At 39.9% G+C, this 14,903-nt stretch overlaps 2 protein-coding genes across 3 annotated transcripts in view; one reads left to right on the top strand and one right to left on the bottom strand.

Annotated features, from left to right (window-relative positions):
* QRSL1 (glutaminyl-tRNA amidotransferase subunit QRSL1) overlaps positions 1-10,463 on the bottom strand; it is a 43,961-nt gene extending 33,498 nt beyond the window's left edge. The window contains exon 1 of the mRNA XM_027775114.1: positions 10,294-10,463. The gene's annotated coding sequence lies outside the window, so the exon portion shown is untranslated. The remainder of the gene's footprint in view (positions 1-10,293) is intronic.
* Positions 1-14,903, top strand: part of RTN4IP1 (reticulon 4 interacting protein 1) — a 45,776-nt gene that overhangs the window by 2,816 nt on the left and 28,057 nt on the right. For both annotated transcript variants that reach the window (XM_014591050.2, XM_006156953.3), the window contains exons 2-4: positions 3,075-3,226; positions 4,291-4,359; positions 5,420-5,544. In XM_014591050.2, coding sequence (XP_014446536.1) covers positions 3,075-3,226; positions 4,291-4,359; positions 5,420-5,544 — 346 coding nt within the window. The remainder of the gene's footprint in view (positions 1-3,074; positions 3,227-4,290; positions 4,360-5,419; positions 5,545-14,903) is intronic.

Below are 14,903 nucleotides of genomic sequence, written 5' to 3'. Positions count from 1 at the left end.
TCAAGAAAGGCAGTTTTAGCTTTAATAAATCAAAATCAAAAAATGTTAAGAGAACTTTGCGTAATACTTTAAGCCAGGAAACTGGTTAGGATTCTGTTTGAATAGTAGGTACATAGACCTGTCCACAACTTAAGAAAAGACAAAACTCCTTAACACTGGAAAACAAAGCATAAAAGGTCAGTAATGTTTTAGTCAAAAGTCATAAAATTCTATTTCACCAGTTCAAACTCTTGCACTTTATCTTCTGCTGTGGTCTGATCTCGCCATTTAAATTCGGAAGATAACGTTCAATTCTGTACTTGCCCTACCATTTAGCTGGCCATTTTCTTAGCTGTTTTAGAACTCTTATTTCTGTATGTCTGAATTTAGTTTTCCTGGGATAGCACTCCCTTCAGAACTTCTTGGAGAGCTGGTCTGGTGTTGGTAAATTCTTTCAAGGTTTGTTTATTTGAGAATGTTCTTGTCTTCTCTTCCCATATGAAGGATAATCTTGCCAGGTATAGTATTCTTGGTTGAAACTGTTTTTCATTCAACACTTTGAATATATTTTCCCTTTCTTTCCTTGCTCATATTGTTTCTGATAAGAGGTCTGCTGTTAGCCTGATGGTATATCCTTTGTACATAACATGGCGTTTCTCTCTTGCTAGTTAAGTATCTTGTCTTTGTGGTTTTAGTCAGTCAGGCTATAATATGTCTTGGAGAAGATCTTCTTAGGTTGATCTTATTTGTTGTCCTTTGTATTTCTTGGGTCTGGATCTTTGAATGCCCTTCTAGCTTTGGGAAGTTTTCTTCTAGGATTTCATGTAATAGATTGCCAATGCCCTTATTAGTCTCTTCACCTTCTGGGATACCGATTATCCTGATGTTTGGATGTTTAATGGTATCTAGTATTTCTCATATATTATTCTCTCCTGTTTTTGGCTGTTTTCTCAGTCTTCATGGTGGATTTTACTAGTCCAGCGATCCTGTCTTCTACATCTGAGATTCAGTTTTCTGTATGATCTAGTCTGCTTTTAATACTTTCAAAGGAGGTTTTAACTTCCTGTATTATAGCCTTCATCTCTAATAGTTCCATTTGACTCTTTTATGGTGTTCCATTTGACTCTTTTATTTTCTCTTTTAGCTCTCGCAAGAAATTCCTCAACTCCTGGGACTCATTGGCTTTTTTCTTCTATTGTTCATTGTCCCTCTTCTCTTCCATCTCTAAATTATGAATACTTTAAATTCTTTATCAGACATTTCTCATGATTTCCATTGTACTGTCTGTGGATGAGGAGGAGTTATTCTTTTCCCTAGGGGGTGAGGTATTTTCTTGGTTTCGCATATTTCTTGTAACCCTGTGGTGATTTCTAGTCATCTGATGGGTTATCCGTTTCTTCCTAAATTCTAGATCAATCTGAGCAGTCAGAGGCTCACAGGAGGATGTGGTCTACGAACTCTTTGGCGTTGTGTTTTTCTCCCAGGGTAGATTCTCAGCAGAACATCTTCATTGCTCTTATCTCTGAAATCACTAGATCTCAGCTCTCATGGCCTCAATCTTTTCTAATATGTTATCTGAAGTAATGAAAAGCCAGCTCCATGTATTGGGTCATCGGGAAAGTCATGATGTATTTTTTTCTGTTTTTCCTATGCAAAAGTATGTCATGACTTTTCCAATGACCCAGTAGATAGTTGGAAAAGAAAGTATTTCTTAGACACCTTGATAAGATCGGGGTGGGGACCTATAGAATTTGGAGAACTTTAGGATGGGGAAATTAAGTCTAGATTCACTGTCTTTAGGTCCTTTGGTGCCGATTTTGAATGCTGCAATTTTTATTGCTAACAATGAAGGTGTCTAGACCTGTGTGTTGATATACTAGTCACTAGCCCCATGTGATTGTTGAACAGTTGAAATGTGGCTAGTCTGAATTGAGATGTGTTGTCAGTGTAAAATATACACTAGATTTCAAAGACTTAGTTAAAAAAAAATGTAAGATGTCTCTTAAGAATTTCAGGGAGGGGCCAGCAGGGGGTGTGGTGGTTCAGGGCACTGGACTTCCTTCCACATGGCCGACCACAGTTCGAGTCCTGGACCTGGCAGCTTGCTTTCTCACTTTACTTTCTCTCCTCACTGGTCAAATTAAAATAAAGAAATAAAAGTTAAATAATTATTTAAAAAAAAAAGAATTTCAGGGACAGCCAGTGGTGTGGTGGTTAAGTCAGCTGAATCTCACATTGGTGACTGGGAGGTTTGAGTCCTGGACCTGGTGTCTTAAAAAAATACTCTGAGTGTGTGTTTGTGCTTGCCAAAGATCCCAAAAAGAAGGAGAAATGGAGCAGAAGGAATTGCAACATAACCATCTCCCAAGGAGTATGCTTTCTCATACCCCTCCCCACCCTGTTGGCATATATAACTTAAATTTTAAAAAAAATTTTTAAGCCACTAGGTCAGGGACTTGAACTATGGTCAACCATGTGGGAATCCAGTGTCTTAATCACTGCACCACCTGCTGGCCCCAAGACTTAGATATTTCTGAAAAGGGATAGTGGTGTTTGCCATATCACATGGTCTTGTCAGATCACGATTCTTCCTGCCTTAGCCTCCCAGTCAGCTAGAACCTCAGGTGCACACCTTTTCTCCTGGTCTATTTAGGTTGGGTTGGGAACCAAACCCAGGTCTCCCCTGTGGTCTTAGCCATTGCTCAATGGCACCTCTTTACCTCTGCCACCATGACTAGGTAACATTTATTTTTTTTTCTTTAAGAATTATTTTATTTAACTTTATTTATTATAGTTTGACCAGAGAGGGACGAAGTGAGAGAGAGTGAAAGTGAGAAAGCAACTCGCCAGGTCCAGGACTCAAATTGCAGTCGGCCATGTAGGAGTCTAGCGCCCTTAACCACCACGCCACCTGCCAGCCCTAACATTCATTGTTTCTATGTTTTCCTATGTGATGGCAAAAGCTAATAAGACTGATTACTTTATAATCTGTATCTTGAGCATCTAGAGTTGTACCTAGTCTGTAATTCTGTTAGCAGTTTTAAAATCAGTTCCTTCTTAGTTTTGGAGAAAACAGATAGAATTATGTTTTATAGGTGGTTATGGAGCTACAGCTTTAAATATGAAGCGTGATCCTTTACATATTAAAACCAAAGGAGAAGAATTTCCTCTGACTCTGGGTCGGGATGTGTCTGGTGTGGTGATGGAATGTGGGCTTGATGTGAAGTACTTCAAGCCTGGAGATGAGGTGAGTTAGGAAACTGCTCTTCCTTTTCTAAATGTGCCAATTTTATTCTCCTCCTTTTGGAGTATATTATTCCATACTGTTGACTTTTTTTTTTTTTTTTTTCCCTTTCAACAAATATACTCAAGTTTGGCTAGAATATTCATTTTCTTGGTTCCTGGTTAAGTTTTTACAATACCAAAAGAACTTGACTCTACTTGAGTTTTCTAAAGGTAGTGCTTAAGAATTGTAAGACTTTAACATGTGTATGATTTGGACTATTTTTTCTTGAAAGAGCCTTTAACAAGGCTCTTTTTCTACCTTTATGGATTAGAGAGTCTTTTCTTTTTTAAAGAGTTTTTTGCTATAGGGTATGTATGCTTGACAGAGAGACAGCAACAGATAGAAAGTGAAAAATTAGCCCTGGGAGGAAAATGGCCATACCACAATCTCTTCTCAGTCTCTTGGGATTTTGGGCATGCACACTCATGTGCCCAGGGTAGGTTTTAAGCCACCAGTTTCAGGACTTAAACTGTGGTCAACTACATGGGAGTCCAGTGACGTAACCATTACGCCATCTGCTGGTCCCAGGTTAGACAGTTTTAAGATAAGCTGAAGTTTGGTATGATCACTGGTCACTTTGTACTTTTTGTACCAGGAAATGAGTGAGCCTATAAACAGTAGCTGAAACAGTCCAGGTTCCTTTTCATAAAGTAACTCATTTAATCCCTACAAAGTGGGTATAGTTAGGCTTAGTTTGCAGATGAGGAAGCCAAACTGTAAAGAGACCCCATTGCTATTAAGTGGTAGAGCCAGAATTCATGGCCCAGAGCCTTTCGTCTTAATGGTCCTCTAAGTAGTCAGTAAATGCAGCACAATATACTGGCATCTGCTTCCACTGTGGCTTGATAATAAATCCAGAACCATGCTACGTAATTTATATCATGTGAGAAGAACCATTTTGCTTCACGCGTGGCCAACATATGCATTTTTCAGGGCTGAGTGTGTGTTGGGGTTTCCCTTATGCTTAGCTTTGGTAAGAAGATATCTGTGTCTCTCACGTAGCTGTGCACATATTTGTGTTTCAGGTCTGGGCTGCAGTTCCTCCTTGGAAGCAAGGCACTCTGTCAGAGTTCGTCGTGGTCAGTGGGAATGAGGTAACTCGCCAACTACTGAAATGTCACTAGAAAGAATAAACAGACTGACAGACAGCCCTGAAGTAATTGATTGTTTTCAGATCAGCTCATGTTTTATGGGCAACTTTGAAGGAGCGAAGGATACAGAATAGGAATTTTTAAAGGATTAAAAGAGTATATGGTGTCATTTAATAACACTGGCTGCCAAAGTCGTCTTTGTTTCATGGAGTGGAAATTTGGAATCAGATCTAGAACTCTGTTGTTTCAGTTTTACCTAGTCAAAATAATTGAAACCAAATATAGCTAGTAGAAAGTATGGACTAATTATAAACAGAGGAATCGAAATATCAAGCTGTTTTAAGTCACTTTAAAAACAAGACTCTAATCAAATGCATTCAGGAGGCCTGATAATCTGGAGAGAAAGAGAGTAACTTTGAGGAAATTGGCTCTAGAAGGGAGGGCAAAAAGGGAAAAGGGGGTGTTACTGACACTAGAGAAAGCCTAGAAAACTTACTTTTTAGAAAATAGGAGTAAAAGAAATAGCTCATTTTGAACACAAATTAGAATGTGTTTTTAAGGGCTCTAGGTTTATTTGAATTTATTTCTGGGTATTGTCAAGATCAGTGGGATTACTGAGTGTGGTTACTTTAAAATAGTGAAGTAGCTATATCTGCTCTTGTCATCTACAGAACATTACCAGGGGCGCCAGCAGGTGGTATGGTGGTTAAGGCTCTGGACTCTCACATGGCCAACCACGGTTTGAGTCCCAGACCTGGACACTTGCTTTCCTACTTTCCCTTTCTCTCTCTAGTCAAATCAGGCAAATGATAATAAATAATAAAATAAAATAATTCTTTAAAAACAAACAAACAAAAAACATTACTGGGCCTCTGTAAGGCAGGTAGAACTGTTTGGAGATTATTCCTTAGGGACATTCCAGGAGTATGGTACGTAGTAACCACTGAATGTGGAAGAATTTTACAGATTTAGTTATGAAAATTTCTCTGAAAATAAACGTGCCTAATTGTATTCATAGGTTTACAAGTCATCGCTTACTTCTGACTCCTGTCTTCAAATCTAGGTTTCTCACAAGCCCAAATCACTCACTCATACGCAAGCTGCCTCTTTGCCATATGTGGCTCTCACAGCCTGGTCTGCCATAAATAAGGTTGGCGGCCTGAACGACCAGAATTGCATGGGAAAACGGTAAGTGTATCAGTGGTGGCCGCTCGGCCTCCCTTCTTTGCTTCTGCGAGTCCTTGCAGTAGTGTCATCAGAAGCACTGAAATTAGGTTCACTTAAACATTGAGCAGAATTAAATGTACTGACATTGGTAATAATTTAAAAAAAAAAAAAAAAACCTGTCAGTTTGTACTTTCTTAATCTCGTTCTGTTATCATTCTGATCAAATGGGAACTTTTAAAAAGTTTTTATTTTTATTTCTTTCATTTGAGAGAGAGGAGGAGAGAGACAGGTACCCTTGGCAGGGACTGGCCATTGCCATTATCCCACCCCCTGCTTCTAGCCAGTAACGATCACAGGCACACTCTGCATGTTCAGGTCAACCCAGGGTCTGAACCTGCAGCCTCCCATGAGTTTCTCTGTTGAGCCGTGGCACCCTGCCCACCACCTGCACCATTGTGACTGGACCTCAAATGGAAATTTTAAAACTGAGATATGTAGATGGGCTTTAGGAATCTGAACCTTCTAAACTAATGTAGAATTTCATATGTGACTCTCTGGAAAGAAGATCCATAGCTTTTATCAGATTCTTACAAAGAATAATCCCTGATTATTTATTTAATTTATTTTTTTAAAAAATATTTATCTTATGTATCATTATTACTGTTATTATTTTTAAGTTTTTGCTATAGGGCATGTGTGCTCACCAGAGAAAGACAAAGAGAGAAAGGGAAAGTAAGAAAGCAAGCCTCCAGGTCTGAGACTTGAACCACAGTCAGCCATGTGAAAGTGCAGCCCCTTAACCACCATGCCACCTGCTGGCCCCTATTTATGATTTAGTTTCTAAAAAAATGATGTCATGGTGAAGTATTTTTTCCTACCTATACCAGGAGTTGCCCTCATACTTGTCTGTTTCTCTGAAAATGAGATATGAAGGGATTGTGAAACATTAATATTCTCGAATGCCCTGAGGCTCAGTACTTGCTGTTTTTTGGGTCAATTCTGATTCTCCAGTGCCTTAAAGGTGTGCTAGCTGAGGTTAGCAACAACACAGCGACTAGAAATGTCTGATGTTCTTGAGTCCCTTGCAGCTACTGCTGCTTTCTCTTTAGGTGACCCACTCAGTTGCTTTCTTGCACGAGTGAGCTATGTTTTGCATGTTAAGTGAGATGACAACATAAAACTGCTGTCCAGGTTCTGGTGCATGGGAGGCGCCCAGTAAGTGGTGAATACTATTATTAGCAAGGAGATTATAATCGTAATTTAGAAAGTTGACATGATAGAGGAAACTGATGATTTTGTTTTTTAGTAAGAAAACTAGGTATTAAGAGCTAGTTGTGGTTGTAAGGATGGAGAGAGCTGTAGGTTAAATTATAATAAATTAAAACAAGCTAGTTTTTTTTAACTGAAGATTATGCATGTAAATGTCTGTCAGTCTATGTTGTTATAAAGTATTGCATTCACATTAATGTGTGAGTGGTAGAGCATTGAATTTAATGGAAATTTTTTTTTTTTTAAGAATTATTTTAGGGACCAGCAGTTAGCGTAATGGCTATGTTGCTGAACTCCCATGTAGCCGACCGCAGTTCGAGTCCCTGACCTGATGTCTTAAACTCACGCCGGGCGCGTGTGCATACATGCCCAACATCCCCTGAAGACAATGGAGGAGAAGGGATTGTGGCGTGGCCATCCCCCCGGGGCGTTGATTTCTTGCTTTCTGTCTCTCTGTCTCTCTGTCTTTCTGGCAAGCATACACACCCTATAGCAAAAACCTCTCAAAAAAATTATTTTATTTAAATTTATTTATTTATTTATTTGATCAGAGAGGGAGGGAGGAGAAAGAGCAAGCCTAGGTCCAGGACTCAAATGACATTTGGCTATGTGGAAGTCCAGCACCCTTCTAGGTCTGGGACTCAAATGACATTTGGCTATGTGGAAGTCCAGCACCCTTAACCACCACACCACCTGCCAACCCCAAGCATTGAATTGAATGGAAGTTTAATAGCTGTGTTTCTGAAAACATTGTGAAGGCCATTTACCTAATGAGTTGCTACCCTGTATCTTTGAATTCAAGGCAGATATTTATTCTAAAGGTTGGTACTGTTTATTTTTTAAGCTTTTGCACTTATGTTTCCTGAAGTTGCCATTTTGGTAAACATTTTATTTAAATTTAATTTTGATCGCATAGATTTTTAAAATTAGTTTGTTTTAGTTAGTGGCCTTGTGAAAATTTTACTCAAGATTTTTTAGGACCCCTCCCCCCCCTTTATTACTGGAGGCTCTGCAACGGTGTTGGTGATTGTTGTAGGGTTTTCTCCCCCAACGTTAGACTTTCTGTGCCTGGATAACTATATGTGCTCTATAGTTAGAGAACCCTCATTCCTTTCATGGGTTCAGTTCTCCTGGGCATACTTTTCCTAAGCTGTAGAAATGAGTTTAGAAACAAAGATCTAGCTGTCTCTTCTCAGACAAAGGTGCGAGCCCCAGTTTATTATTGGTTCTGGGGGTAATTATTTGGGACTGTTGTTATCTTCTGTTTGAGAAATTATTGCCTGGAACTGGGTAATTGGAGTTCTGGATCCTGTTCTCCATGTTACCATTAACTAACCAGGTGACCACATGCTATTTATGTCTCTGTAGCTTCCTCTCTGTTACTGACAATAATACAGTGTAGTGTGTGTTGTGTTGAGAGAACTTTGAGAAGTAGACAGTTTATAATCTTGTAAGTATTGGGTTTGTTTATTGATTTAGCTACATGTTAACCAAACTAAAGTAAAATCCATCATAGTCTCTCAATAATTCACATCAACTTCTGCTGCATTGTCATGTACGTAGTGACCTATAGAATGTAAATGTCTCAAGGTGCAGTGAGACACGTTGGTGTCTTAGTGTGACATTCAGGCTGCTGTAACAAAACACCATAAACTGATGGCTTATAAACAACCAAAATTTATTTTTTCACAGTTCTGGAGTTAGGAAGCCCAATAGCAAGGTGCTAACAGATTTGGTGTCTAGTGAGATCCAACTTTCTGTCACTCTGATAGAAGTACTTGTATTAGAAAGTGTTAGACATTGAACTATTCAATTCTCTTTTATGTTGTGTACTCTTGAAACTCAATGCAGCAAATTTAGTAATACATTTCACTGTTTCTTCTGTGAGATTAGGTGTAATGACAGTAAAACTTTGTCATGTAAGTGTAAATTAGGTGTCTGTTTACAGAATTAGGCTCGAACTTAAAAGCTTTGGATATCTTTCCCACCAATACGTTCATATCAAAATTAAAATGACTGCCTAGTAATTATAGCAGCTTTCTTCTTTCACCTATCTTCCACTGCCTGTTCATTACCTCCCCACCTATTTCTCCCCTTACTCTGGCCACCCCTGTGGACTTTGGGTTTTCATTTGCACCTGACTAGTTGTGTTTTTAAAGGGATGAGGAATGGGGGCAAGGGGTGGGTGGACTGCTGTTTACTGGCTGGAGGAAATGGAGAGGTTGGGGGAAGATAAGAGCTTGAGCAGTGGCTCTGGCTTGACCAATGTGATGCAAATATTTCTCTGTTCCTTGGCCTGTTTTCCAGGGATCCCCCAGGGGACTCAGTGAAAGGAATAGTGGAAACCTCACACATGGCCATTTGTGTTTTACAAATGAGCTTTCTCCTGGTGAAGGGTGACTATCCTGGGACGTTTAGAAGACTGTACTGTTCTGTGCGTTGTAATCTAGCATCTTGCCTGGCTGTTAAGCTGCCACTGCTCTCACTGGGCCATGGTTCACCAAGGTGCCAAGCCAGAGACACTTTTCAGTCTATATTTTAATTTGATCTCTCTGCAGTATATGGCACTGTTGGTCACTTCCCTGATACTTTTGTGGTTTGACTTCTTTAGTTTTCTGACCATTTCTTCTCATGTTTTAAAAGCCCCCTCCTCTCCTTTCTTCCTCCAACCCCTTAAGTGTGTGGTTTTCCCAGCCTTTCACTTGTCATTGCTCTGTCTCTCGGGGCTATTTTGCCTATTCCCAGCTTTTGCTTATAGCTTGGTAACTTGTATTTCTAACCCTAACCTCTCTAATAAGTTTAGTTAGAGGACTCATATCTCAAACTCATGTAAAAACAAGATTTACCTTCTACCACCCAGCTACATTTTCTGCGTTGTTCTTATATTCTTCGTCCTATGTATTTATAATGTCAGTTCATTGTGATTTACCTTTTTTAATAGAATTTTTAATTTAACTTTATTTATTTTAATTTGACCAGAGAGGGACAGAGTGAGAGAGAAGGGAAGTGAGAAAGCAAGTCGCCAGGTTCAGGACTTAAACCACAGTCAGCTGTGTGGGAGTCCAGTGCATTTAGCTACCATGCCACCTGCCAGCCCTCATTGTGATTTACCTTAAGCCAGAACCTGATGTTCCTGACCCCTGTTCCCTCCTCTTCCACTGCACAACTCAGTTATCATGTCATGTAAAATTTCAGATTGTCGTCAAATTTAAAAACGATGACTTCCAAATTTCTTTTCTTTAAGAGGTCTAAGATCTCAAGGCATGTCAAGTTTTCTCGTGCAGTAGATAAGCCTAAAATGCTATTATATTTTAATAGATGTCCCTTATTAACTAGTTGGTTGTTAGTGACTTCCCTGTAGTGAGGTATTATCCATTTTTACAACCTTTCATTGGAAGCATTTTCCACAGACTAACTCCAGGCTCTGTACCTCTCAACCCTTGTTTAGCTTGGCCTCTCTTTCACACCCACAGTGCTAGGAGCACTAGTACTCACTCTTACCTTAATAAGGTGTCAAGATGCTTAGGTGAAGTGACTCGGTGAAGGCGGAAAGTTCTTGGAAGGCATTGGTAAGCCAGGACAGGTAGCAGTAACTTAACTCACAGGCAGAAGTGACTATGAACCACATCAGTATTTCCCACTGAACTGAAAGCAAGTGTGTTTCCAAATCAACTTCCCTTTAGGCAAACCTAGTTTCACCTGACAAAAACGAGAGTATGATTGAGGAGTGTAGGAGTGGAAGGAGACAGCACTTGCAACTGTTTGTGATATCATACTTTGGAAACTTTTACAACCTATGTCTATGCAAATACATTGTTAGTGCTCCTCTCAGGGCCTTATCTAAAGAGCCCAAAGCTTAAGCGTCATTGGCTCCATGGTACAGCCTTCTCTGACTAAGCTACTTCTCTCTCTTTCATCCACCCTCCTGTCACCCTTCTATCATAAACATTCTTTTCCTCTTTCTGCTTCTCAGTAAGATCAAAGGTAATAGTGATTTGATACAGTTCCCACTGCCTATTCCTTTGGGAAAATACCTTTCTAGTGCCTTTGGCCACAATTCTGGATACATTCCAGATAATAGAACCATTATTATCTGTGCACGAAGTTCTTAGTCCATTATGAGTTAACTAGACCTTTGTAAGCAGCTACCCTGGGAACCTTGCCAAGATGGATGAATAGCTTTATTTTTGTGGAAAAATGCATTTATATTTCCAAACATTAATTCACAACATGAACTCTTCTGAAAATTGGGGAATGTTAACATGGATGTTTACAGAGGTTTAAAAGAAGAGGATACCCAAATCCAGGCTATCTTGGTCATATTTGGTTGATTTGTAGCTCTATTACTCTACTTATTCAGATTAAGTTTTGCTTTAGAGAGCAAATTGAACATACTGTGCTAAGATACTTTGCTATCTTTCACCCTTTTTATTTTCCAATTTTAAAAGTAGTATGTGAAGCTGAAAAATGAGATAAGATCTTCATCATCATTCTTATTTCTTTGGGGAAGTGTTTTTTTTTGTTTTGTTTTGTTTTTTGGTTTTTTTTTTTTTTTTTTTTTTTTTTGCTATAGGGCACGTGTGCTCTCCAGAAAGACAGAGAGAGATAGAAAGCGAGAAATCACCCCCCAGGGGAGATGGCCATGCTGCAATCCCTTCTCCTCCATTCTCCTCTCAGGATCTTGGGTATGCACGTACACGTGCCCTGTGTGAGTTTAAGCCACTGGGTCCAGGACTCAAACTGCGGTCGGCTACATGGGAGTTCAGCGACATAGCCATTACGCTAACTGCTAGTCCCCATCATTCTTATTTCTTAATGACTATTTGTGGCTACAGATGGAAGATTTAGCCTTATTTACTTATTTATTTTTTAATAAAAGAGACAGGGACAGAGGGAAAGTGGGAAATCACTCTTCACGGCCCTTCTCTTCCATCCTGCCCTCAGGATTTTAGACATGCATGCACACATGCCTGGTATGTTTTCCAAGCTCCCAGGTGTGGGACTTGAACCAGGCTTTTAGCCACTTAATCATCTTTGTTTTCTAGCTTTTAGGATTTCATAGATAGCATTCTACTCTCATAATGTGGCTTTTTCTTCCCATGGACAGAAATGACAGAGCAAGTTAGAGTTCATGGTTTAAGAATGCATATACAGGGGTCAACAAGTGGCGTGGTGGTTAAGGCACTGGGCTCCCACATGCCGACCACAGTTCAAGTCCCGGACCTGGTGGCTTTGCTTTCTCACCTTCTGTTTCTCTGTCTCTGGTTAATTTAAAAAATAATGATAACAAATAAAATTAAATAAATTAATAAATCTTAAAAAAAAAAAAAAAAGAATGCATATGCAGGGACCAGCAGGTTGTGCAGTCATTAAGACACTGTACTCTCACATGCCCAACTCCAGTTCGAGTCCCAACTCTGGTTCAAGTCCCAGACCTGGCAACTTGAAAATCACACTGGGTGTGTGTGCATGCATGCTCAAAATCCTAAGAGGAAAATGGAAGAGATGGGATTGTGGCATGACCATTCTCCCGGGGAATGATTTTTTACTTTCCCTCTCACTCTCTATCTCTGTCTCTTGCCGGGAAGTGTACATGCCCTATAGCAAAAACCTTTAAAAAAAAAAGTACATTCAGCATAATAATTATTTGTATATTCCTTATACCTTCTTTTTATTTATTTTTGTTTTAAAATTTTTATTTATTTCTTTCATAAGAGAGCACATGCAAGGGTGAGAGGTGAGAGGGAGAGAAAGAGAGAGACCAATACCTTTGCCAGGGTCTTGTCATGCGTCTTTACCCTTCCCCTGTTCCAGTAGCCGGGATTTGGGGCAAGCATGTCCTAAATTTTCTGCATTTTCTACATCTGCCACTAGTGTAATGCCCACTGACTTCAAAAGAAGTTCTGTATGTGGACTTACAAAGTGAGAGAGGCATGTGATCAGGAATCATGGTAGTTTCGAATTATAGTGCTTTATGGAAGTAGAGTATTTCCTGGGTACTTTATATAAACCAACAGAACACAGCACATCCTTCTTCACTTTCACTATAACAAATAGGCTTCTACGATACTTGAGATTGGAGTATTTAGTATGGCCATTGTGGCAAGCTAGGTAAGCAGTATGGCATTTCAGCAAAGGGCCTTTGGGAAATACACAATAGGTTATTTTCCCTCTGCGTTTCAAGAGTCTGAGCATAGGTAGTTTAGCTATAGAACTTTAAACCTTTGAGAATCAGCCAAGTTATTGCTGACTTGAAATACTACCTTGAAAATGTATTTTGCCTGCTTTCCTTCTGGGGGACTGACTTTATTTGAAGAAAAATATGGGCCCTGGTTGTGCTTGCACAAAACGTGGAGTTTGCAGGACTAGAGAATAACGTGTCCCCAGGGCTTCGTTCCCAGCTCTCAGTACTTTGCTGAGCCTGCTTCTTGCTCCTTTTTACTTTGGGGGTGCCATCAGGTGGCAGCAGCAGGAACTGAAGCTACACTCATGGACCACTCCCTCTTCCGCCAAGCCCTGCCATAAAGCACATTTTTGCTCTTTTTATTTGAGGAAATGAGACTTCTGGATTAAGAGTTATGGAGGAAGAAGTGAATTGACAGTAATGAGGTCAGAGATCTGCCTGGTGGTCAGCCTTTTAAGCTGCCATTTTATTTGTATTCTTTTTTTTTTTATTCAAGAGATTTTTTTTTATGTTATAGGGTATGTGTGTTCTCTGAAGAGACAGAGAGACATAGACAAAAAGTGAGAAATCACCCCCTGGGGGGGATGACCATGCTACAATCCATTCTCCTCAGGATTCTGGGCGTACACACACATGCGCCCAACATGAGATTTAAGCCACTGGGTCTAGAACTTGAACCATAGTCGACTATGTGGGAATCCAGCGACATAACCATTATGACATCTCCTAGTCCCATGTTTGTATTTTTTTAATCCAGCACTTCCAAGAAGAGAATTAGAAATTAATTCCAAGCTTTTCTTCATTAGAAGAAACTTCAGTGCAGTCTTTTCAGTAGCCAGGTGATCCCTCACTTGAGATAGTAGCAAATGTTGCCTCGATTATAGGATATAATGCAGATTGGATGTTTTTGCAGTCAAGAAACATTGATCAGGCATCTGCTACATCCAGTATGGCGTAGTCAGTGTAGGGCACGCTGTGAGGTCTCTGTCCCCGAGCACTTGCAGAGTGGCTGGGGAAGCAGAACACGTGTCTGAAAGTGAAAAGTATGCCAAGTGGCCCAGTGGTTATCGGGTTCCCAGCTACTTAAAGGATATTGTGGAAGAAAACTGGGACTTGGGCATTCAAGGGAAGGGAGTCCTAAGCAGGTAGTGAAGGCATTGTAGAGCCTGGAGGAACTGGCTAGTGTGCATGAGGCTTGGAGAAGAGTAAGGACGTAGGCTCCCCAACGAGAACCCTGTTCAGAAAGCAGTGAGAGACAAGTCCGAGGGTTAAGATGTCAGATCATGAAGCACTTAAACAAGCATTTGACTAGCTGCTGTTATATAAGATTGGGCAAAAGTAAGAGGATAAAATCTATTTCCTGGGTTAATTAAGTTTTGGATGTATCTGTGAGGCAGGTTTAATGTTTTTCCCCTTATTTACGAAATGCTAAAGCTATAAGATGTGTGAATTGAAGGGTTTTGTAACATTTCTTTTATACTTTATAATTTGTAATTCTGTGAAATTAAAAATAACTCTTCTAGGAGGGACGTAATTTTCAGGAAGAGTTGTTTTAATCACATTTAATGGCATTAATTTCAGAGGGAATAGCCGGCTCAGACATGTTAGTTGTAACTTTTTTCGGGGAAAGGGGCGATTTTTATTATAGGGTGTGTGTACTTGCTGGAGAGACAGAAAGCGAGAAATCACCTCTTGGGGAGAATGGCCACATTCTTTTCTCCTCCATTCTCCTCTCAGGATTTTGGGCACGCACACACATGCACCTGGTGTGAGTTTTAAGTTGCTGGGTCTGGACTCAAATTCCACTGTGTAGGAGTTCAACGGCTTACGCCCCTGTTGGTTCCTGTTTGTTTTAACTTTTAAATTGTAAAGGCCAACAACCAGCCTTGTATGATTTGAGTAAAAGAGGGAAAAAACAATGTGAAAC

The sequence above is a fragment of the Tupaia chinensis genome, unplaced genomic scaffold (assembly GCF_000334495.1).
Source record: "Tupaia chinensis unplaced genomic scaffold, TupChi_1.0 Scaffold000527_1, whole genome shotgun sequence".
NCBI lineage: Eukaryota > Metazoa > Chordata > Mammalia > Scandentia > Tupaiidae > Tupaia > Tupaia belangeri.
The sequence above is the reverse complement of the archived record's forward strand: the minus strand, read 5'-3'. Positions and strand labels throughout refer to the sequence as shown.